The sequence below is a fragment of the Salvelinus fontinalis genome, chromosome 30, assembly GCF_029448725.1.
Source record: "Salvelinus fontinalis isolate EN_2023a chromosome 30, ASM2944872v1, whole genome shotgun sequence".
Lineage (NCBI taxonomy): Eukaryota > Metazoa > Chordata > Actinopteri > Salmoniformes > Salmonidae > Salvelinus > Salvelinus fontinalis.
The window spans coordinates 28,974,247-28,997,717 of record NC_074694.1 but is presented as its reverse complement, the minus strand read 5'-3'; the positions used below and the strand labels follow the sequence as shown (position 1 = coordinate 28,997,717).

Genomic DNA, 23,471 nt, shown 5'->3' with positions numbered 1-23,471 from the left:
AAGGATATCCCTGCCCTCCATAACCCGGACGACGCTAAGCCAATTGTGCGTCGCCCCACGGACCTCCCGGTCGCGGCCGGCTGCGACAGAGCCTGGGCGCGAACCCAGAGACTCTGGTGGCGCAGCTAGCACTGCGATGCAGTGCCTTAGACCACTGCGCCACCCGGGAGGCTCGTCAATTTTTATGTTTTAACACTTTCCCTGTCTCCTCCACAGTATGAAACTTTATTTATATTCAACACTGTCTACAACTACACCAACATCGTCAACAGTAAACCATCCTTCATCTGGGGCAGACATCTCCCAAATGACACTCCAGACCAGGGTAAGGGTCAAACTAAAGCTGAGCGAAATGCACAGAAATCCATATCACGATAAATTGCCTGAATTGATTCAGTAACAATAAATAGAATGATAAGTTTATGACATTGATGTGCACAGTTTTTTAACGATCCTTTAAACTACTACTACTAGTTTGATGGTTGAACCATCAATTGTACCATTAACAATCACCCATATTAGCAAACTGATTTCATTTTAAACTTCACATTTCTCTAGTATAGGCTACAGTGCATTCGGAATGTATTCAGACCCCTTGACTTTTTCCAAATTTTGTTACGTTACAGACTTATTCTAAAATGGATTAAAATGATTGTTTTCCTTATCAATCTACACACAATACCCCATAATGACAAAGCAAAAACAGGTTTTTAGAAATGTGCTAAAAATAAAAAACAGAAATACCTTATTTACAAAAGTATTCAGACCCTTTGCTATAAGACACGAAATTGAGCTCAGGTGCATCCTGTTCCATTGATGATCCTTGAGATGTTTCTACAACTTGATTGGAGTCCACCTGTGGTAAATTCAATTGATTGGACATTATTTGGAAAGGCACACAACTGACTATATAAGGTCCCACAGTTGACAGTGCATGTCCGAGCAATACCAAGCCATGAGGTCGAAGGAATTATCCGTAGAGCTTCGAGACAGGACTGTGTCGAGGCACAGATCTGGGGAAGGGTACCAAAACATTTCTGCAGCATTGAAGGTCCGCAAGAACACAGTGGCCTCCATCATTCTTAAATGGAAGAAGTTTGGAACCACCAAGACTGATCCTAGAGCTGGCCACTCGGCCAAACTGAGCAATCGGGGGAGAAGGGCCTTGGTCAGGGAGGTGATCGAGAACCCGACCGAGTTCCTCTGTGAAGATGGGAGAACCTTCCAGAAGGACAACCGTCTCTTCAGCACTCCACCAATCATGGTAGAATGGCCAGATGAAAGCCATTCTTCAGTAAAAGACATGAAAGATCATTGGAGTTTGCCGAAAGGCACCAAAAGGACTCTCAGACCATGAGAAACAAGATTCTCTGGTCTGATGAAACCAAGCTTGAACTCCTTGGTCTGAATGCCAAGCATCGCGTCTGGAGGAAACCTGACACCATCCCTACGGTGAAGCATGGTGGTGGCAGCATCATGCTGTGGTGATTTCTTTCAGACCAGAGACTGGGAGACTAGTCAGGATCGAGGGAAAGATGACCGAAGCAAAGTACAGAGAGATCCTTGAAGAAAACCTGTTCCAGAGCGCTCAGGACCTCTGACTGGGGCGAAGGTTCACCTTCCAACAGGACAACGACCCTAAGCACACAGCCAAGACAACACATGAGTGGCTTCGGGACAAGTCTCTGAATGTCCTTGAGTGGCCCAGCCAGAGTCTGTACTTGAACCCGATCGAACATCTCTGGAAAGACCTGAAAATAGCTGTGCAGCGACACTCCCCATTCCAACCTGACAGAGCTTGAGAGGATCTGCAGAGAAGAATGGGAGAAACTCCCCAAATACAGGTGTGCCAAGCTTGTAGCGTCATACCCAAGAACACTCTATGCTGTAATCACTGCCAAAGGTGCTTCAACAAAGTACTGAGTAAAGGGTCTGAATACTTATGTAAATGTGATATTTCAGTTTTGTATATGTAATACAATAACAAAAATGTCAGAAATCCCGTTTTTGCATGGTCATTAAATCAAATCAAATCAAATTTTATTTGTCACATACACATGGTTAGCAGATGTTAATGCGAGTGTAGCGAAATGCTTGTGGTTCTAGTTCCGACAATGCAGTAATAACCAACAAGTAATCTAACCTAACAATTCCACAACTACTATCTTATACACACAAGTGTAAAGGGATAAAGAATATGTACATAAAGATATATCAATGAGTGATGGTACAGAACGGCATAGGCAAGATGCAGTAGATGGTATAGAGTACAGTATATATATATGAGATGAGTAATGTAGGGTATATAAACATAAAGTGACATAGTTTAAAGTGGCTAGTGATTCATGTATTACATAAAGATGGCAAGATGCAGTAGATGATATAGAGTACAGTATATACATATACATATGAGATGAGTAATGTAGGGTATGTAAACATTATATTAAGTGGCATTGTTTAAAGTGGCTAGTGATACATTTTTACATAATTTCCATCAATTCCCATTATTAAAGTGGCTGGAGTTGAGTCAGTATGTTGGCAGCGGCCAATAAATGTTAGTGGTGGCTGTTTAACAGTCTGATGGCCTTGAGATAGAAGCTGTTTTTCAGTCTCTCGGTCCCTGCTTTGATGCACCTGTACTGACCTCGCCTTCTGGATGATAGCGGGGTGAACAGGCAGTGGCTCGGGTGGTTGTTGTCCTTGATGATCTTTATGACCTTCCTGTGACATCGGGTGGTGTAGGTGTCCTGGAGGGCAGGTAGTTTGCCGCCGGTGATGCGTTGTGCAGACCTCACTACCCTCTGGAGAGCCTTACGGTTGTGGGCGAAGCAGTTGCCGTACCAGGCGGTGATACAGCCCGACAGGATGCTCTCGATTGTGCATCTGTAGAAGTTTGTGAGTGCTTTTGATGACAAGCCGAATTTCTTCAGCCTCCTGAGGTTGAAGAGGCGCTGCTGCGCCTTCTTCACAGCGCTGTCTGTGTGGGTGGACCAATTCAGTTTGTCCGTGATGTGTACACCGAGAAACTTAAAACTTACTACCCTCTCCACTACTGTCCCGTCGATGTGGATAGGGGGGTGCTCCCTCTGCTGTTTCCTGAAGTCCACAATCATCTCCTTTGTTTTTTTTATTATTTTATTTATTTATTTTTTTATTTTTTTATCCCATTTTCTCCCCAATTTTCGTGGTATCCAATCGCTAGTAATTACTACCTTGTCTCTTCGCTACAACTCCCGTACGGCTCGGGAGAGACGAAGGTCGAAAGCCATGCGTCCTCCGAAGCACAACCCAACCAGCCGTACTGCTTCTTAACCTGTCTAGGATCAGCGTGGCGCTAGCGGCACCCCCCCCCCCCCCCCACTGAAAAACCAGTACCTAAAAATACATTAGCATAATCCACCATCTTTTATTTGTCCACCAACACCAGTAGCCATCACCAATTCGGCTAAACTAAGATATTTATAGCCCCTAACCAACAAAAAAACTCATTAGATGACAGTCTGATAACATATTTATGGTATGGGATAGGTTTTGTTAGAAAAAAGTGCATATTTCAGGTAGATGGCATAGGTTACAATTGCACCCACCGTCACAAATGGAATAGAAAAACTACTTAGAGCAACGTGTTTACCTACTTACTAATCATCAAACATTTCGTAAAAATACACAGCATACACGAATCGAAAGACACAGATCCTGTGAATACAGACAATATTTCAGATTTTCTAAGTGTCTTACAGCGAAAACACAATAAATCGTTATATTAGCATAGCACATACCACATAGCAGCCCAGCATTGATTCTAGCCAAAGTGAGCGATAAAAGTCAACATCGCCAAAAGATATTAATTTTTTCACTAACCTTCTCAGAATTCTTCAGATGACACTCCTGTAACATCATATTACACAATGCATATAGAGTTTGATCGAAAACGTTTATATTTAGCCACCAAAATCATGGTTAGACAATGTGAAATGTAACTCAGCTGGTCATAATATGTCCTTGCGCCACTTAGACAGTGATCTACTCTTATACATAAATACTCATAAACGTGACTAAAAAATATAGGGTGGACAGGGATTGATAGACAATTTAATTCTTAATACAATTGCGGAATAACATTTTTTAATTTATCCTTACTTTTCAATACAGTTTGCGCCTAGCGAAGCTACGTCATAAAACATGGCGTCCTAAGCCACTAAAATGTTTCGACAGAAACACGATTTATCATAATAAAAATGTCCTACCTTGAGCTGTTCTTCCATCAGTATCTTGGGCAAAGGATCCTTTCTTGGGAGAAATCGTCTTTTGGTGGAAAGCTGTCCTCTTGCCATGTCGAAATGCCAACTGCGTTCGGGATGAACTGAAAAGCGTGCCCAACTATTCACATCGTTTCAAAAAGAAATGTCCCAAAATCGCACTAAACGGATATAAATTGCTATAAAACGCTTTAAATTAACTACCTTATGATGTTTTTAACTCCTATAACGAGTGAAAAGATGACCGGAGAAATATAACAGGCTAAACTAACGCTTGGAACAGGTGCGCGCCGGTGTCCTCTAGGCTCATGACGCAGCTCCAAAAGAATGACTAGCTTCAGGGTTTTTTCATTTGTAGGGCCTGTGAACGCGCAATCGACCCCATTGGAATCGTCATCACGTAAAGGCATCCAGGGGAAGACGTAAGAAGTGTCCGTATAGTCATAGCAAAATCAGTGCCCTTTTAACTGACTTCAGAACAGTGGCCAACATTTCTTTAATCTGAATCCATGTCAGGGAAATTGCTGTAGAATGGGCTCTGTTCCACTTAGAGACAAAATTTCAACTCCTATAGAAACTATAGACTGTTTTCTATCCAATAATAATAATAATATGCATATTGTACGATCAAGGATTTTGTGGGAAGCCGTTTCAAAAATTACCAAATTAGCATAAATAGTCTAAACAGCGCCCCCATCCCCAACAGGTTAACACAGCGCGCCTCCAACCCGGAAGCCAGCCGCACCAATGTGTCGGAGGAAACACCGTGTACCTGGCCCCCTTGGCTGGCGCGCACTGCGCCCGGCCCGCCACAGGAGTCGCTGGAGCGCGATGAGACAAGGATATCCCTACCGGCCAAACCCTCCCTACCCCGGACGACGCTATGCCAATTGTGCGTCGCCCCACGGACCTCCCGGTCGCGGCCGGCTGCGACAGAGCCTGGGCGCGAACCCAGAGACTCTGGTGGCGCAGTTAGCGATGCAGTGCCCTAGACCACTGCCCCACCCGGGAGGCCCCTCCTTTGTTTTGTTGACGTTGAGTGTGAGGTTATTTTCCTGACACCACACTCCGAGGGCCCTCACCTCCTCCCTGTAGGCCGTCTCGTTGTTGTTGGTAATCAAGCCTACCACTGTAGTGTCGTCCTCAAACTTGATGATTGAGTTGGAGGCGTGCATGGCCACGCAGTCGTGGGTGAACAGGGAGTACAGGAGAGGGCTCAGAACGCACCCTTGTGGTTGAGGATCAGCGGGGTGGAGATGTTGTTACCTACCCTCACCACCTGGGGGCGGCCCGTCAGGAAGTCCAGTACCCAGTTGCACAGGGCGGGGTCGAGACCCAGGGTCTCGAGCTTGATGACGAGTTTGGAGGGTACTATGGTGTTAAATGCTGAGCTGTAGTCGATGAACAGCATTCTCACATAGGTATTCCTCTTGTCCAGATGGGTTAGGGCAGTGTGCAGTGTGGTTGCGATTGCGTCGTCTGTGGACCTATTGAGTCGGTAAGCAAATTGGAGTGGGTCTAGGGTGTCAGGTAGAGTGGAGGTGATATGGAACTTGACTAGTCTCTTAAAGCACTTCATGATGACGGAAGTGAGTGCTACGAGGCGGTAGTCGTTTAGCTCAGTTACCTTAGCTTTCTTGGGAACAGGAACAATGGTGGCCCTCTTGAAGCATGTGGGAACAGCAGACTGGGATAAGGATTGATTGAATATGTCCATAAACACACCAGCCAGCTGGTCTGCGCATGCTCTGAGGACGCGGCTGGGAATGCCGTCTGAGCTTACAGCCTTGCAAGGGTTAACACATTTAAATGTTTTACTCACCTCGGCTGCAGTGAAGGAGAGCCCGCAGGTTTTGGTAGCGGGCCGTGTCAGTGGCACTGTATTGTCCTCAAAGCGAGCAAAAAAGTTATTTAGTCTGTCTGGGAGCAAGACATCCTGGTCCGCGACGGGGCTGGTTTTCTTTTTGTAATCCGTGATTGACTGTAGACCCTGCCACATACCTCTTGTGTCTGAGCTGTTGAATTGCGACTCTACTTTGTCTCTATACTGGCACTTAGCTTGTTTGATTGCCTTGCGGAGGGAATAGCTACACTGTTTGTATTCGGTCATGTTTACGGTCACCTTGCCCTGGTTAAAAGCAGTGGTTCGCGCTTTCAGTTTCACGCGAATGCTGCCATCAATCCACGGTTTCTGGTTTGGGAATGTTCTAATCGTTGCTGTGGGTGTTACGTCGCTGATGCACTTTCTAATGAACTCGCTCACCAAATCAGCGTATTCGTCAATGTTGTTGTTGGACGCAATGCGGAACATATCCCAATCCACGTGATCGAAGCAGTCTTGAAGCATGGAATCAGATTGGTCGGACCAGCGTTGAACAGACCTGAGCGCTGGAGCTTCTTGTTTTAGTTTCTGTTTGTAGGCTGGAAGCAACAAAATTGAGCCGTGGTCAGCTTTTCCGAAAGGAGGGCGGTGGAGGGCCTTATATGCGTCGCGGAAGTTAGAATAACAATGATCCAGGGTTTTACCAGCCCTGGTAGCACAATCGATATGCTGATAGAATTTAGGGAGTTTTGTTTTCAGATTAGCCTTGTTAAAATCCCCAGCTATGATGAATGCAGCCTCGGGGTGTGTGGTTTCCAGTTTACATAGAGTCAGATAAAGTTCGTTCAGGGCCATCGACGTGTCTGCTTGGGGGGGAATATATACGGCTGTGATTATAATCGAAGTGAATTCCCTTGGTAGATAATGCGGTCGACATTTGATTGTGAGGAATTCTAAGTCAGGTGAACAGAATGACTTGAGTTCCTGTATGTTGTTATGATCACACCACGTCTCGTTAATCATAAGGCATACCCCTCGCCCCTATTCTTACCAGAAAGATGTTTGTTTCTGTCGGCGCGATGCGTGAAGAAACCAGCTGGCTGCACCGACTCCGTTAGCTTCTCTCGAGTGAGCCATGTTTCCGTGAAGCAAAGAACGTTACAGTCTCTGTCTCTCTGGAATCTGATGTCTCTCATTATGGGGTATTGTGTGTAGATTGATGAGGGAAAAAACTATTTAATCAATTTTAGAATAAGGCTGTAACGTAACAGAATGTGGAAAACGTCAACAGGTCGGAATACTTTCCGAATGCACTGTACTTATCATAATGGACGATTTCACCAAAATGTCTGCGATAAGTGATCGGTATGGTCTGTGTCTTTCATTTTCGTTTTTCATCCCAGATCTGATCGATAAGACAGATGTGGGACATGAACCAGTGTTGTGAGATCAGGGTGGCAGGTAGCGTAGGGGTTAAGAGCATTGGGTCAGCAATCAAAAGGTTGCTGTTTCAAAACCGTAAGCCAACTAGATTATTCACCAAGTTGGCTTGTGGATTCGACAGCGATCTTTAGCAAGGCACTGAACCCTAAGTTGCTCAACTTCAATGTGCAGTAATACCACCTCAATTACCCCCTTCCCTGCACACTCATTGAGAAATTGTATAATTATGACGCAGTCCATTTTATTGGTCTCCTCATCATAATCATGCCCCCCCCCAGGTTCGAGGCTGCAGAACCTCGTTGTCATTGTCTTAGGTGTCACTGTGGTGGTGGTGGCTACCATCGCATTCATCTTCTACAGGTAAGGCACAAATTAAGGCACTGCCATTTTGGTGCCTGATTCCATAGAGGGCTGTTTTATCTATCATGGTATGTTCAGGGTGACCATAGAAATAGAATTACTAGAACAGGAATCCCCAGTCAAGTTTAATTATTTTTATGAGGGAGACCTCTTACACTGTGTTGCTATCTGTTACCAGGCAGAACAGGAGAGAGCGCCAGGTGAGGAAGAGATGGTCTCACATCCACTCTGACCTCATCACCCCGCTGGAGTACAATGAACGTAGCCTGGTCTCCCTCAAGGTCAGCTAGTTCGTCAGTGTGCGGCGACCCAAGCATGTCATCATTGTGCGATCTCAAAGTTAAGTCACGTTCTCTAATACGTCTACTAACTCCCGTCTATGTCCGTTTGTTTGTCAGATTGATGAAGACCACAGGAAAAAAAAAAGTTATATGATCCGCCAAGGACGCTACGATAAAAAGGTAACTCAAACTTATACAGTGCCTTCAGAAAGTATTCACACCCCTTGACTTTTTCCACAGTTTGTGGTGTTACAGCCTGAATTTAAAGTGGATTAAATAGAGATTTTTTTCAGTAACCTACATACAATAAGCCATAATTTTAAAGTGGAATTCTGTTCTTTGAAATTTTTACTAATTAATTAAAAATTAAAAGCTGAAATTTCTTGAGTCAATAAGTATTTAACCCCTTTGTTATGGCAAGCCTAAATAAGATCAGGAGTAAAAATATGTATTTTTGTTTAACCTTTATTTAAGCAGGCAAGTCAGTTAATTAAGAACAAATTCTTATTCACAATGACGGCCTACCCCAGCCAAACCCTAACCCAGATGATGCTGGGCCAATTGTGCGCCTCCCTATGGGACTCCCAATCACAGCCGATTGTGATACAGCCTGGAATCAAACCAGGGTCTGTAGTGACACCTCTAGCACTGAGATGCAGTGCCTTAGACCGCTGCGCCACTTGGGAGCTTAACAAGTTACATAATAAGTTGCATGGACTCCCTCAGTGTGGAATAATAATGTTAACATGATTTTTGAATGACTTCCTCACACATACAATTATTTTGTAAGGTCCCTCAGTCAAGCACTGAATTTCAAACACAGATTCAACCACAAAGACCAGGAAGGTTTTCCAATGACTCACAAAGGGCACCTATTGGTAGATGGGTAAAAATACAAAACAGTTTCCAAAAGCAGACATTGAATATCCCTTTGAGCATGGTGAAGTTATTAATTACTCTTTGGATGGTGGATCAATACACCCAGGCACTACAAATATACAGGTGTCCTTTCTAACTCAGTTGCTGGAGAGGAAGGAAACCGCTCAGGGATTTCACCATGAGGCCAATTGTGACTTTAAAAGAGTTAGAGTTTAATGGCTGTGATAGGAGAAAACTCAGGATGGATGTAACGGAATTCCTCCTCCTCAAAGAGGAGGAGCAGGGATTCGACCAAAATGCAGCGTGGTAGTTAGACATAATGATTTATTAAACAAGACGAAGACGAAACGAAATACACTTGATAAACTTCAAAACAAATAAACGATGTAGACAGACCTGAACTAACGAACTTACATAAACACGAAGAACGCATGAAAACAGGTACAGACTACATAAAAGAACGAACGTACAAACAAACCGAGACAGTCCCGTGTGGAGCGACAAACACAGACACAGGAGACAACCACCCACAACAATCAATGTGAAAACACCTACCTTAATATGGCTCCCAATCAGAGGAAATGAAAACCACCTGCCTCTAATTGAGAGCCATATCAGGTCACCCTTTAACCAACATAGAAACACATAACATAGACTACCCACCCAAACTCACGCCCTGACCGTCAAACACATACAAAATAACAGAAAACCGGTCAGGAACGTGACAATGGATCAACAACATTGTAGTTACTCCACAATAATAACCTAATTGACAGAGTGAAAAGAAGGAAGCCTTTACAGAATACAAATATTCAAAAACATGCATCCTATTTGCAACAAGGCACTAAGGTAATACTGCAAAAAAAACCTGGCAAAGCAATTAACTCTTTGTCCTGAATACAAAGTGTTTAAGGTTTTATTTAGGTAGTATTTATTCGCCCAAAGAAATTAAGTGAAAGACAAAACAGTGCAGAAAAAACTGCTAAAAAAAATGTGCAGGTGAAGTTGGAAGCTCAAAAGGGCTTACATTATATGAAAACCACACCACAAATATAAGTACAAAAAAATAGTTCAATCAGTTAAGCAAAGCGTATTCATTAAAATTGTACATGATATACTCAGTATACAATAAAAAACATGTCTTGTGTTATATAGATGGATTTCAGAATTAACCTGGAAGAATCCATTGAAGGGTTTAGGTAAACTGTCTGGGAGTTATGAGTATTTTGTAGATGAAAGTGCATAATTAGCATACATTAACTTATGGCTGCAGGGCAGTAGTGAGTAGCGTGGATGAAAGGTGCCCAGAGGTGCCCATAGTAAACTGCCTGCTCCTCAGTGCCAGTTGCTAATATATGCATATTATTAGTAGTATTGGATAGAAAACACTCTGAAGTTTCTAAAACTGTCTGAATGATGTCTGTGAGTATAACAGAACTCATATGGCAGGCAAAAACCTGAGAAAAAATCCAAACAAGAAGTGGGAATTCTGAGGTTGGTCGATTTTCAACCAAGCCCCTATTGAATACACAGTGGGATATGGATGAGTTTGCACTTCCTACGGCTTCCACTAGATGTCAACAGTCTGTAGAACCTTGTCTGGTGCCTCTACTGTGAAGTGGGGCTGAAGGAGACAGGAATTAGTCAGGTCTATCATGACCTGACCATGCTCTGACTATGCACGTTCACATGAGAGGGAGCTCTGTTCCATCGCACATCTGAAGTCAATGTAATTCTCCGGTTGGAACGTTACTGAAGATTTATGTTAAAAACATTCTAAAGATTGATTCAATACATCGTTTGACATGTTTCTACTGACTGTTACGGAACTTTTTGACATTTCGTCTGCTTTTAGTGAACGCGCTTCCTGTCTTTGGATTTATTTACCAAACACACTACAAAAATAGTTATTTGGACATAAATGATTGACATTACCGAACAAAACGAACATTTCTTGTGGGAGTCCTGGGAGTGCATTCCGATGATCAGCCAAGGTAAGTGAAGATTTATAATGCTTTTTATGAGTTTTGTTGACTGCACAATTTGGCGGGTAACTGTATGGCTTGCTTTTGTGGCTGAACACTGTTCTCAGATTATTGAATATTGTGCTTTTGCCGTAAAGCTTTTTGAAATCTGACACAGCGGTTGCATTAAGAACAAGTGTATCTTTAATTCTATGTAAAACATGTATCTTTCATCAAAGTTTATGATGAGTATTTCTGTTATTTGACGTGGCTCTCTGCAATTTTTCCGGATATTTTGGAGGCATTTCTGAACATGGCGTCAATGTAAACGGAGGTTTTTGGACATAAATATGAACTTTATCGAACAAAACATATATGTATTGTGTAACATGAAGTCCTATGAGTGTCATCTGATGAAGATCATCAAAGGTTAGTGATTAATCTTATCTCTATTTCTGCTTTTTGTGACTCCTGTCTTTGGCTGGAAAAAGGACTGTTTTTCTGTGATTTTGCGGTGACCTAACATAATCGTTTGTGGTGCTTTCGATGTAAAGCCTATTTGAAATCGGACACTTTGGTGGGATTAACAACAAGATTACCTTTAAAATGGTATAAGATACATGTATGTTTGAGGAATTTTAATTATGAGATTTCTGTTGTTTGAATTTGGCGCCCTGCACTTTCACTGGCTGTTGTCATATCATCCCGTTAACGGGATTGCAGTCATAAGAAGTATATTAATGCCATCAATAGACAATAGATTAAGTTTCTTAAACAAAGGTGCAGATGGAGCCAGGTAATTAGAGCAGGTGGCTAGTCTTGTAAATGTATTTTGTATGTTGAGTAACTTGTATTGGTAGGAGGCATATGTACTGGGGATATGGGATATGGGTAAATTAAGCTATAGCGTAGAGTTAGGAAGCAAGCCTGATGAACCAAACCACCAATCTTTCTGATGATACCAACAGATTTCATCACTTCGTTTGGGGCAAATCCAATAGTTACACATTGCTGAGTACCACTCTTCATATTTTCATGCATAATGGTGTCTGCATCATTTTATGGGTATGCTCATAATCGTTAAGGACTGGGGAGTTTTTCAGGATAAAAGAGAAACAGAATGGAGCTAAGCACAGGCAAAATCCTAGAATCCACCAGATTCTGGGAGATGAATTCAGGACAATAACCTGCAACACAAGGCCAAATCTACTTCGGAGTTGCTTACCAAGAATACAGTGAAGGTTCCTGAGTGGCCTAGTAACAGTTTTGACTTAAATCGGCTTGAAAATACATGGCAAGATCTGAAAATGGTTGTCTAGCAATGATCAACAACCAATTTGACAGAGCTTTAAGATTTAAAAAAATAATAATTGGGAAATGTTTTACAATCCAGGTGTGGAAAGCTCTTAGAGCTACCAACTTTTATCTCTCTTTTACTGGATAGTGACACGCCCTGGCCTTAGTTATCTTTGTTTTCTTTATTATTTTAGTTAGGTCAGGGTGTGACATGGGGAATGTATGTGTTTTTGGATTGTCTAGGGGTTTTGTATGTTAAATGGGTCAGTGTCTTTTCTAGGTGTTTGTATGTCTATGGCTGCCTAGATTGGTTCTCAATTAGAGGCAGCTGTGGTTCATTGTCTCTGATTGAGAACCATATTTAAGGCAGCCATAGGCATTGGGTTTGGGGTGGGAAATTGTCTATGTAGAACGTTTGTAGCGTTTGTATTGCACTTACGTTTGTAGCTTCACGGTTGTTTTTGTTTAGTTTTGTTATAAGTGTTTGTTATTCGAGTTTGTTATTCGAGTTTCACTCGTCTCTAATAAAAGAGCATGTATTTTTCACACGCTGCGCCTTGGTCCACTCAATATCCTCAAGACGATCGTGACAGATAGAGCTAAACACTTGCCAGGACTTGGCCATTTTATCAGAAAGGTGAAGAATCATTGTACAAAGATGGTCAAATGGCTCTGTAAAATGACAAATGATAAAATTAAATAGAGATATGAATGAGAGGGAGCATGGTTAAGGTTTTGATGTTAATCAGCTTGAAAATATATGGCAGGACCTGAAAATGGTTCTCGAGCAATGATCAGCAACCAGAACTTGACAGAACTTGAAGAAGTTTGAAAAGTATAATGGGCAAATGTTGTACAATTCTGGTGTTGAAAGCTCTTCGAGACTTCCCCAGAAAACCTCATAGTTGTAATTGCTGCCAAAGGTGCTTGCACAAAGTATTGACTCAGGGGTGTGAATACTTATGTACATTTCTGTATTTCATTTTCAATAAATGTCTTACAATTTATAAAAACATGTTTTCACTTGGTTATTATGGGGTATTGTGTGTAGATGGGTGAGAGAATATTTCATCCATTTTGAATCCAGGATATAACACAACAAAATGTGGAAAAAGAGAAGGGGTACGAATTCTTTCTGAAGGCATTGTATATGGCTCTTTATATGTGTAAATATGTCTATATAGTACCAGTCAAAAGTTTGGACACACCTACTCATTCAAGGGTTTTTCTTTATTTGTACTATTTTCTACATTATAGAATAATAGTGAAGACATCATATAGTGAATAGCGAAGACATCAAATAACACATATGAAATCATGTAGTAACCAAAAAGTAACCAAAAAAGTGTTAAACTAATCAAAATATATTTAATATTTTAGATTCTTCAAAGTAGCCACCAGAGTCTCTGGGTTCGCGCCCAGGCTCTGTCGCAGCCGGCCACGACTGGGAGGTCCGTGGGGCGACGCACAATTGGCATAGCGTCGCCCGGGTTAGGGAGGGTTTGGCCGGTAGGGATATCCTTGTCTCATCGCGCTCCAGCGACTCCTGTGGCAGGCCGGGCGTAGTGAGCGCTAACCAAGGGGGCCAGGTACACAGTGTTTCCTCCGACACATTGGTGCGGCTGGCTTCCGGGTTGGAGGCGCGCTGTGTTAAGAAGCAGTACGGCTTGGTTGGGTTGTGCTTCGGAGGACGCATGGCTTTCAACCTTCGTCTCTCCCGAGCCCGTAAAAAAAAAAAAAAAAAAAAAAGGAGCCACCCTTTGCCTTGATGACAGCTGTGCACTCTCTTGGCATTCTCTCAACCAACTTCATGAGGTAGTCACCTGGAATGCATTTAAATGAACAGGTGTGCCCTGTTAAAAGTTAATTTGTGGAGTTCTGTTTCTTCTTAATGCATTTGAGATAGTTGTGTTGTGACAAGTTATGGGTAGTATACAGAAAATAGCCCTATTTGGTAAAAGACCAAGTCCATATTATGCTCAAATAAATTAAGAGAAACGACGGTCCATCATTACTTTAAAACTTCTTCGGGATCGGTGTCACTTCCACGGGACGGTTGAGCTAACGTAGGCTAATGCGGTTAGCATGAGGTTGTAAGTAACAAGAAAATTTCAAGAAATTAATAAACAAATTTGGCACATTTGGAAAGTCTTGATATAACATTTTGAACAGAAATGCAATGGTTCATTGGATCAGTCTAAAACGTTGCACATTCACTGATGCCATCTAGTGGCCAAAATATAATTTGCACCTGGGCTGGAATAATACATTATGGCCTTTCTCTTGCATTTCAAAGATGATGGTACAAAAAAAATCAAGAGAACGGTTGGTGTTTTCTTTGGATTATCTTTTACCAGATCTATTGTGGTATATTCTACTACATTACTTTCACATTTCCATACACGTCTAAGTGTTTCCTTTCAAATGGTACCAAGAATATACATATCCTTGCTTCAGGGCCTGAGGTACAGGCAGTTAGATTTGGGTATGTTATTTGAGGAGAAAATTGAAAAAAATGGGCTAATCCTTAAAACATGAAAGTCAGTCAATCCGGAAAATTTTAAGAACTTTGAAAGTTTCTTCAAGTGCAGTCGCAAAAACCATCAAGCGCTATGATGAAACTGGCTCTCATGAGGACCACCACAGGAAAGTGTAGTGGAATATTCTAATCAAGTGAGAGAGACTTTGTCATTTCTTCAAACAATCATCTTTATTCAATATCGATTAGTTATTGCAATATAGATGCTGGTCAACCCAGAGTGGTTTATGTTGCCCCTTGGTCTGCATGGGAGGGGTGGAACCAGCAATGACGAAGAATTCTTAGTGTCTGCATTTGTGTAAAGGTTAGGTTACTCAGCCCAACAGTCTTGACTGTCACCGCTAAGAATTCTTAGTCATTGCTGGTTCCACCCCTCCCATGCAGACCAAGGGGCAATATAAACCACTCTGGGTTCATCCGGTCGTTATCTACACAGGGTTGTTGTCTTAACCCCACCCTAGCTTATGTAATACCCTTGTTAGAACCAAGTATTGAGTTTATTCTTGTTAGAACCAAGTATTGAGTTTATTTGTTATAATTAATTGGTATTATATTTAAAAGGTGATTGAATTGCTCCCGAATTGTAATGTTGTTAATGCATTTCTTTTGAAGAAATATGTATTTAATGTATAAGTGAATAGGTTGGTTTACTTTTAAGTTTAAGTTTTGACCAATAAGGTCGCTTGTTAATTAAGCTGTGGCCAATGGGAGTTGACCTGGTTAACAAGAGGCCTGGGAAAAAAGAGAGGGAGAGAGATGTTGAGAAAAGGATGGACATTACATTATGACCGTTGGTGAAGAAAAATTATAAAAGAAGACGATAAAAATAGAACAAAACCCATACCTATCAAGTTTTGAATGGAAATACCGATTTTATTTTATAAGAGTTGTTATAATTTTGTTAAGAAAGACTTAGTAAAGACTGAAGCTACGGTCTCATCGTGGAGGTATTTGACAGCCTTGAGGTTAGCCTAGCATCGTGTGACACGGAGGGAGAATTGCTTGGGAAAGATTAACGAGTTCATGTTCCCATTGGATATCGGTTACTGCTAAAGAGTACTGTCTGCACTGATAGCTGTGCTTGCTGTGGATCTTGTGAGGAAACTTGCAAGGAACTGCCATACTTCACTGAGGGAATAAGTAACCACAACGGTGGGGTGCTTCGGGACTTTATGTGTGTCGTAATTGTTTTGAGCTCGTACCCGCGCCAACAGGTTAAGCAAGCTTGAAATAATTTGGACATGGGTTGTGCACGACTCATTGGGGTTTATTATTTTAATACATTTTGATGTGGTGCATTGAAAATGTAGTAATACACATCTTGAACCTTATCCAATTTGTAAGTCGTTCTGGATAAGAGCGTCTGCTAAATGACTTAAATGTAAATGTAAATGTATGTATGTTGCCTTGGTGGAGTCATTTACTGTTTCAATTTAATTTAATGCATGGGAAAGTATATCCTTATACAATAACAGAAACCTATAATCATTTAATCTGAAGTTAATACCCTATTGTCATCGCCCTAGATAGTTTACAATAGGGATTCTTATTGGAGATGTCCTTCTCACCTAACATCCCATGCTGTTGAGATATTCTACGCAAGTTAATATCGTGCGTCAAATTCGAGCCTGGTGAGAGGGTTACACTTAGTTTCCCAGATGTCAGGATGATTTAGAGACAATGAGGCATTGTTATACTCCTAAACTATCTCTAGTAAAACACATTCTTGTCTATGTAATGCATTTGTCAGCTCAAGCCATCTCTAGTGACCACACGCCCAGATTAGCTGCAGGGAAGAAATATCAGAAATGTCTTACTATTAGTTCAATATTAATTGTTAACCATTAATATCAAATAAATCAGGTAAATACGTAATTTTTCTATCACATTCCCCAATTTTGAGATATCTCTCAATTTAAAAGACAAATTACAATGTTTAAAAAGACATTGCAATATCGCAAAAACAATCTCAGCAATCTAAGTCAGAGTACATTTTTCATCAGTACGAAACAAATCATCATGTTGATACCGAGCACACCTCCATTGGTTAGCATAGTAGAAACGAAAATTAGCCAGTAAAATCCAGGTAGTGACTCCCGGTTTAAGTAACATTTCTTCCATTTAGTGCCTAATGAACATGACCCAGGACAAGCATCATGATCCCACTATTTATAAGGCAACACACATGGCTATGTGCCATTAGCACAAACCTGCTATAGTTCCTGAGTATTATAATTATCGTCAAAAATTGCAATTTGGCAATGGATATAAATTAAATAGATTAGGATCAGTTTCACTCTCAGTATCAGAGTTCACCCTCTCCATTCACCAGGGCATGCTGAGAATAGTATCAATCTCTTTGGTACATAATTTCTATACACGCGTCACAATCAGCATAACAACAATCAAAACTCATAGTTATTAACATACTAAAAACTTACTCAAATCAATCAGTCAGTTTTTAAAAAATCATTCAGTTTCCAAATCATAAAACAAAACAATTAATTATCCAACCAAAATTTAGAATGACATTCTTCAGTGATTCACATTGGTTCTATCACTCACAATTATAACCCTCAATTTAACACACATCAATACTGGCAGAATGAACATTTATTTTAACATACAATATATTTAACCTATAATTCCAGTATTAACTTTCTCATCATGATTATAATTACAGATCAGTATCTCAATGCATTCTCAACATAAATTACTATACATTTAGCAGTGTTTAGACCTCCTCAATCAACCTGATACCCCAAAATAACACAATTTCAAACAAGTCTAAATCAATTACGTGCACAGTTGACCAACCCCCTCCCTTTCCCGACACTCTTCTGGCATTTCTTCATTTTTCTTCTTCAGATAGCTTCACAGTTCAAAGTGGATGGCCCATGACAATGTCCCAATTTCAATGTCTCACCTGAGTCCCACCACAACGCCTGTTATGTCTTGTCCATTTGCCCACCAGTATACCAGCAACATAAGAAAGGTTTTGGAACGGATCTCTCTTCATGCTCACTCCACATAGATTCATGTTGCACTACTGAGAGAAGGGCATGAGAGAAAAAGTAGTTGATATTGGATGCTGTACACCAGTTGCTGGCTCAGACTCAGATCTCTCGATAGAAGTGGTGCAGGACAGGGCCGTATTGAACGCCATTTCTTCAGCCGGTTAGAGGGGGTTTTGAGGTCCACACCGTTTGGTCAAATGATCCCTTCCATGCATCTAGATACCATCTGTAGTCACAATCCATAATCTTGAGAAAGGACCGATCAGAACAACAGTTTAGTTCAGTTCATTTCTGATTCAGGAAATCCAGACAAGCACTGACTGCATGACAAATGATTACTTTTACCAACATTTTTAATACCAATTTCTAAAACAAATGTCAAAGAAAATAACATCACATTCTGTTGAAACAATTTTGCCCAAAAAAATTATTCCGATCATCCAGCAGACCCAAACTGGTGAGATTTATATTGAAACAAAACAGACAAACAACAATACACTCCTTCATACATCATTCGATACATTCCTACATATTACTCAGTGTGTAAACTTCAATCCAAAAACCTCAGACTGGTAATTCCCCCATTTTGACACATGACTCGTGACAACGTGATCAATGTATAAAAAACAACAAAAACTGCAAATCAAATTAGAATTACTACCCTTAATAACTCCATTACATTTTTTTTACCCAGAACTTGATTCAAGGAATAGAAAAATAGACCAGAGACAGGACTAACCTTCTCATGGTCTGAATCACACATAACTATTAACTATAAACTTCTCCGTAATTATCAGTACTATAAATTAACTTCAAATAATCATCCAATGTCTCTCAGCATTCCAGCGAGGGTGATCAAACCACACTAGAAAGTCAGGACAGAGGTCAGAGGACATTCAAACCATTCAAATAAGTGTTTCTTTCTCTATTAGACAAACATTTCATACATTTTGTATCCAAGGTCACAGTAAGTTTATTCAGTACATTTCTTATCAAAAATAGTTCACGTGTTCATTTAAAACTAATTTCTGAAAATTACATGTGTTTGACACTTTAAGATATATTTTCTCTAACCGTGAAAAACCCAATAAAACCAAATGAAATAACATTTAGTTAGATTCTAGTTTGCTAACTCTTAAGCAATCCAAACAATTCAAATTCAAAATTCTTACTTTCCAATTAACTTACTTTCCTTTGTTACCTTCACTAGTCTACATCTCTGTTTCCTTTAACTCAGAAATCCCTCTACAATCCCTACTATACTCTACCTCTGTCTTTCCGTCGAATGTTACAATTTTATTTTTAAATTATAGTAAAAACGGGGGCCTCCTGGGTGGCGCAGTGGTCTAAGGCACTGCTCTGTCGCAGTGCAGAGCCCAGGCTCTGTCGCAGCCGGCTGCAACCGGGAGGTCGCACAATTGGACTAGCGTCGTCCGGGTTAAGGAGGGTTTGACCGGTAGGGATATCCTTGTCTCATCGCGCACTAGTGACTCCTATGGCTCTCGACCTTCGTCTCTCCCGAGCCCATACGGGAGTTGTAGCGATGAGACAAGATAGTAACTACTAACAATTGGATACTACAAAATTGGGGGTAAAAATAATGATTTCTTTTTATTATTTAAAAAAATTATTGTAAAAACAAACATAACTTCTGCTCACAGGGAGGCCACTTTAATTACTATGTTACCTCGTTTCGCTGGTTGCACTTTCCCATATGATGCCTTGTGACTGTTTACTAATGTGGTGATGTAATTTTTCTATCTTGAAAGGAAAACCCAGAGTTACCTCTGCTGCAGAGAATAAGTTCATTAGAGTTACCAGCCTCAGAAATTGCAGCCCAAATAAATGCTTCACAGAGTTCAAGTAACAGACACATCTCAACATCAACTGGTCAGAGGAGACTGCGTGATTCAGGCCTTCGTGGTGGAATTGCTGGAAAGAAACCATTACTAAGGCACACCAATAAGAAGAAGAGACTTGTTTGGGCCAAGCAACATGAGCAATGGACATTAGACAGGTGTAATTCTGTCCTTTGTTCTGATGAGTCCAAATTTGAGATTTTTTGTTCTAACCGCCGTGTCTTTGTGAGATGCAGAGTAGTTGAACGGATGACCTCCGCATGTGTGGTTCTCACCGTGAAGCATTGAGGAGGGGTGATGGTGTGGGGTGCTTTGCTGGTGACACTGTCTGTGATTTATTTAGAATTAAATTAAATTTGACCACGAAGGAGAGTGATGGAGTGTTGCATCAGATGACCTGGCCTCCACATTCAACCGACCTCAACCCAGTTGAGATGGTCTGGGATAAATTGGAATGCAGAGTGAAGGAAAAGCCACCAACAAGAATGATTTATATCAGCTTTTATTTCTTTCATCACATTCCCAGTTGGTCAGAAGCTTACATACACTCAATTAGTATTTGGTAGCACTGCCTTTAAATTGTTTAACTTGGGTCAAATTGTATTTATTTTATTTATTTATTTCACCTTTATTTAACCAGGTAGGCCAGTTGAGAACAAGTTCTCATTTACAACTGCGACCTGGCCAAGATAAAGCAAAGCAGTGCGACACAAACAACACAGGAGTTACACATGGAATTAACAAACGTACAGTCAATAACACAATAGAAAAGTCTGTATACAGTGTGTGCAAATGAAGTAAGATTAGAGAGGTAAGGCAATAAATAGGCCATATTGGCGAAATAATTACAAGTAAGCAATTGAACAGTGGCGTGATAGATGAGCAGAAGATGAATGTGCAAGTAAAGATACTGGGTTGCAAAGGAGCAAAAAAATAAATAACAATATGGGGACGAGGTAGTTGGGTGGGCTATTTACAGATGGGCTATGTGCAGGTGCAATGATCTGTAAGCTGCTCTGACAGCTGATGCTTAAAGTTAGTGAGGGAGATATGAGTCTCCAGCTTCAGTGATTTTTGCAATTCGTTCCAGTCATTGGCAGCAGAGAACTGGAAGGATAGGCGGTCAAAGGAGGAATTGGCTTTGGGAGTGAATATTGAAATATACTTGCTGGAGCGCGTGCTGCTATGGTGACCAGTGAGTTGAGATAAGGCGGGGCTTTACCTAGCAAAGACTTATAGATGACCTGGAGCCAGTGGGTTTGGCGACAAATAGGAAGCGAGGGCCAGCCAATGAGAGCATACAGGTCACAGTGGTGGGCAGTACAGTTGAAGTCGGAAGTTTACATACACCTGAGCCAAATACATTTAAACTCCATTTTTCAAAATTCCTGACATTTAATCCGAGTAAGAATTCCCTGTCTTAGGTCCGTTAGGATCACCACCTTATTTTAAGAATGTGAAATGTCAGAATAATAGTAAAGAGAATGATTTCTTTCAGCTTTTATTTCTTTCATCACATTCCCAGTGGGTCAGAAGTTTACATACACTCAATTAGTATTTGGTAGCATTGCCTTTAAATTGTTTAACTTGGGTCAAACGTTTCGGGTAGCCTTCCACAAGCTTCCCACAATAAGTTAGGTGAATTTTGACCCATTCCTCCTGACAGAGCTGGTGTAACTATGTCAGGCCTCCTTGCTCGCACACGCTTTTTCAGTTCTGCCCACAAAATTTCTACAGGATTAAAGTGAGGGCTTTATGATGACCACTCCAATACCTTGACTTTGTTGTCCTTAAGCCATTTTGGCACAACTTTGGAAGTATGCTTGGGGTCATTGTCCATTTGGAAGACCCATTTGCGACCAAGCTTTAACTTCCTGACTGATGTCTTGAGATGTGGCTTCAATATAGCCACATAATTTTCCTCCCTCATGATGCCATCTATTTTGTGAAGTGCACCAGTCCCTCCTACAGCAAAGCACCTCCACAACATGATGCTGCCACCCCCGTGCTTCACGGTTGGGATGGGGTTCTTCGGCTTGCAAGCTTGCCCCTTTTCCTCCAAACATAACAATGGTCATTATGGCCAAACAGACTCGTTTTACTGTGGATATGGATACTTTTGTACCTGTTTCCTCCAGCATCTTCACAAGGTCCTTTGCTTGTTGTTTTGGGATTGATTTGCACTTCTCGCACCAAAGTACGTTCATCTCTAGGAGACAGAACGTGTCTCCTTACTGAGCGGTATGACGGCTGTGTGGTCCCATGGTGTTTATACTTGTGTACTATTGTTTGTACAGAGGAACGTGGTACCTTCAGGCGTTTGGAAATTGCTTCCAAGGATGAACCAGACATGTGGATGTCTATGATTTTTTTTCTGAGGTCTTGGCTGATTTCTTTTGATTTTCCCATGATGTCAAGCAAAGAGGCACTGAGTTTGAAGGTAGGCCTTGAAATACATCCACAGGTACACCTCCAATTGACTTAAACGACGTCAATTAGCCTACCAGAAGCTTCGAAAGCCATGACATCATTTTCTGGAATTTCCCAAGCTGTTTAAAGGCACAGTCAACTTGGTGTATGTAAACTTCTGACCCACTGGAATTGTGATATAGTGAATTATAAGTTAAACAATACGTCTGTAAACAATTGTTGGAAAAATTGCTTGTGTCATTTTTGTGGCACAAAGTAGATGTCCTAACTGACTTGCCAAAACTATAGTTTGTTCACAAGAAATGTGTGGAGTGGTTGAAAAAAAAGTTTTAATGATTTCAACCTAAGTGTATGTAAACTTCCGACTTCAACTGTACATGCATACATATAAAGAGCCATATGTACACATGTAGGTTAAAGCAACTACCACGGCTCAGGGACCGATACAGTGGTCTGGTCAGGTGTATTGTATACTCATTTTGCCAGACTCCTTCACTTTGACACTTGAAGAAGGATCTTGAGGGAGCTATGGTCAGGTGTACTAAGGCTACTGTTGTTGTCATGGTGATGAAGGTCAGGTTTACTGAGGCTACTGTTGTTGTCATGGTTTCAGATTGTGATCCTGAAGGAGCTGAAGCACTCGGACGGGAACTTTAACAAGAGTCAGAGGATAGAGCTCAACTCGGTGAGTCACCGATTATACAGCAAGTTTGATAATGTCCGGTAGACTACTCAAGGGTATCAAGTATGCATTTTTACCTGTGTCCATGTGGTATCTTTGTTTAGTTTTTCATATTTGATTTGATTATAAGTCCTATTGCTTATTATATCCAACCTCCCTGATTTACAGCTTCTGCACATTGACTACTACAACTTGACTAAGTTCTACGGCACAGTCAAGTATGATCATGGTGTGTTTGGGGTGTTCGAGTACGGCGAGAGGGGATCTCTAAGGGTGAGAAACACACATGCAAGCACACACGCACACCCACACACACTTTCCCATTTTAACTTTTAACTTCTTCCTTCCTCAGTGTGTGCTGAATGACAATATTTCATACCCGGAGGAGACCTTCATGGACTGGGAGTTTAAGATCTCTGTAATGTACGACATCGCCAAGGTGAGCTGGCAACAACTCTAGTCTACACTCTGCTGTTGGTTTGTATGAGCTCAGAAAATGCCAACTCAGAGCAATTTACTGTAAGATGCTATCCAAGAGTTTTAATCTTGTCAATATTGATATACATTTCCGAAGTGCTTTGATCCATTTGACAACATTGAGTCATTGAAATACAGTAGGCCTTTATTCAAAGACAAAACC

General features: G+C 41.2%; 1 protein-coding gene across 1 annotated transcript in view; it reads left to right on the top strand.

The window, feature by feature from the left end:
• LOC129828974 (guanylyl cyclase C-like) overlaps positions 1-23,471 on the top strand; it is a 40,306-nt gene that overhangs the window by 11,119 nt on the left and 5,716 nt on the right. Inside the window, exons 10-16 of the mRNA XM_055890328.1 lie at positions 217-325; positions 7,803-7,884; positions 8,063-8,165; positions 8,283-8,345; positions 22,763-22,834; positions 23,000-23,104; positions 23,184-23,270. Coding sequence (XP_055746303.1) covers positions 217-325; positions 7,803-7,884; positions 8,063-8,165; positions 8,283-8,345; positions 22,763-22,834; positions 23,000-23,104; positions 23,184-23,270 — 621 coding nt within the window. The remainder of the gene's footprint in view (positions 1-216; positions 326-7,802; positions 7,885-8,062; positions 8,166-8,282; positions 8,346-22,762; positions 22,835-22,999; positions 23,105-23,183; positions 23,271-23,471) is intronic.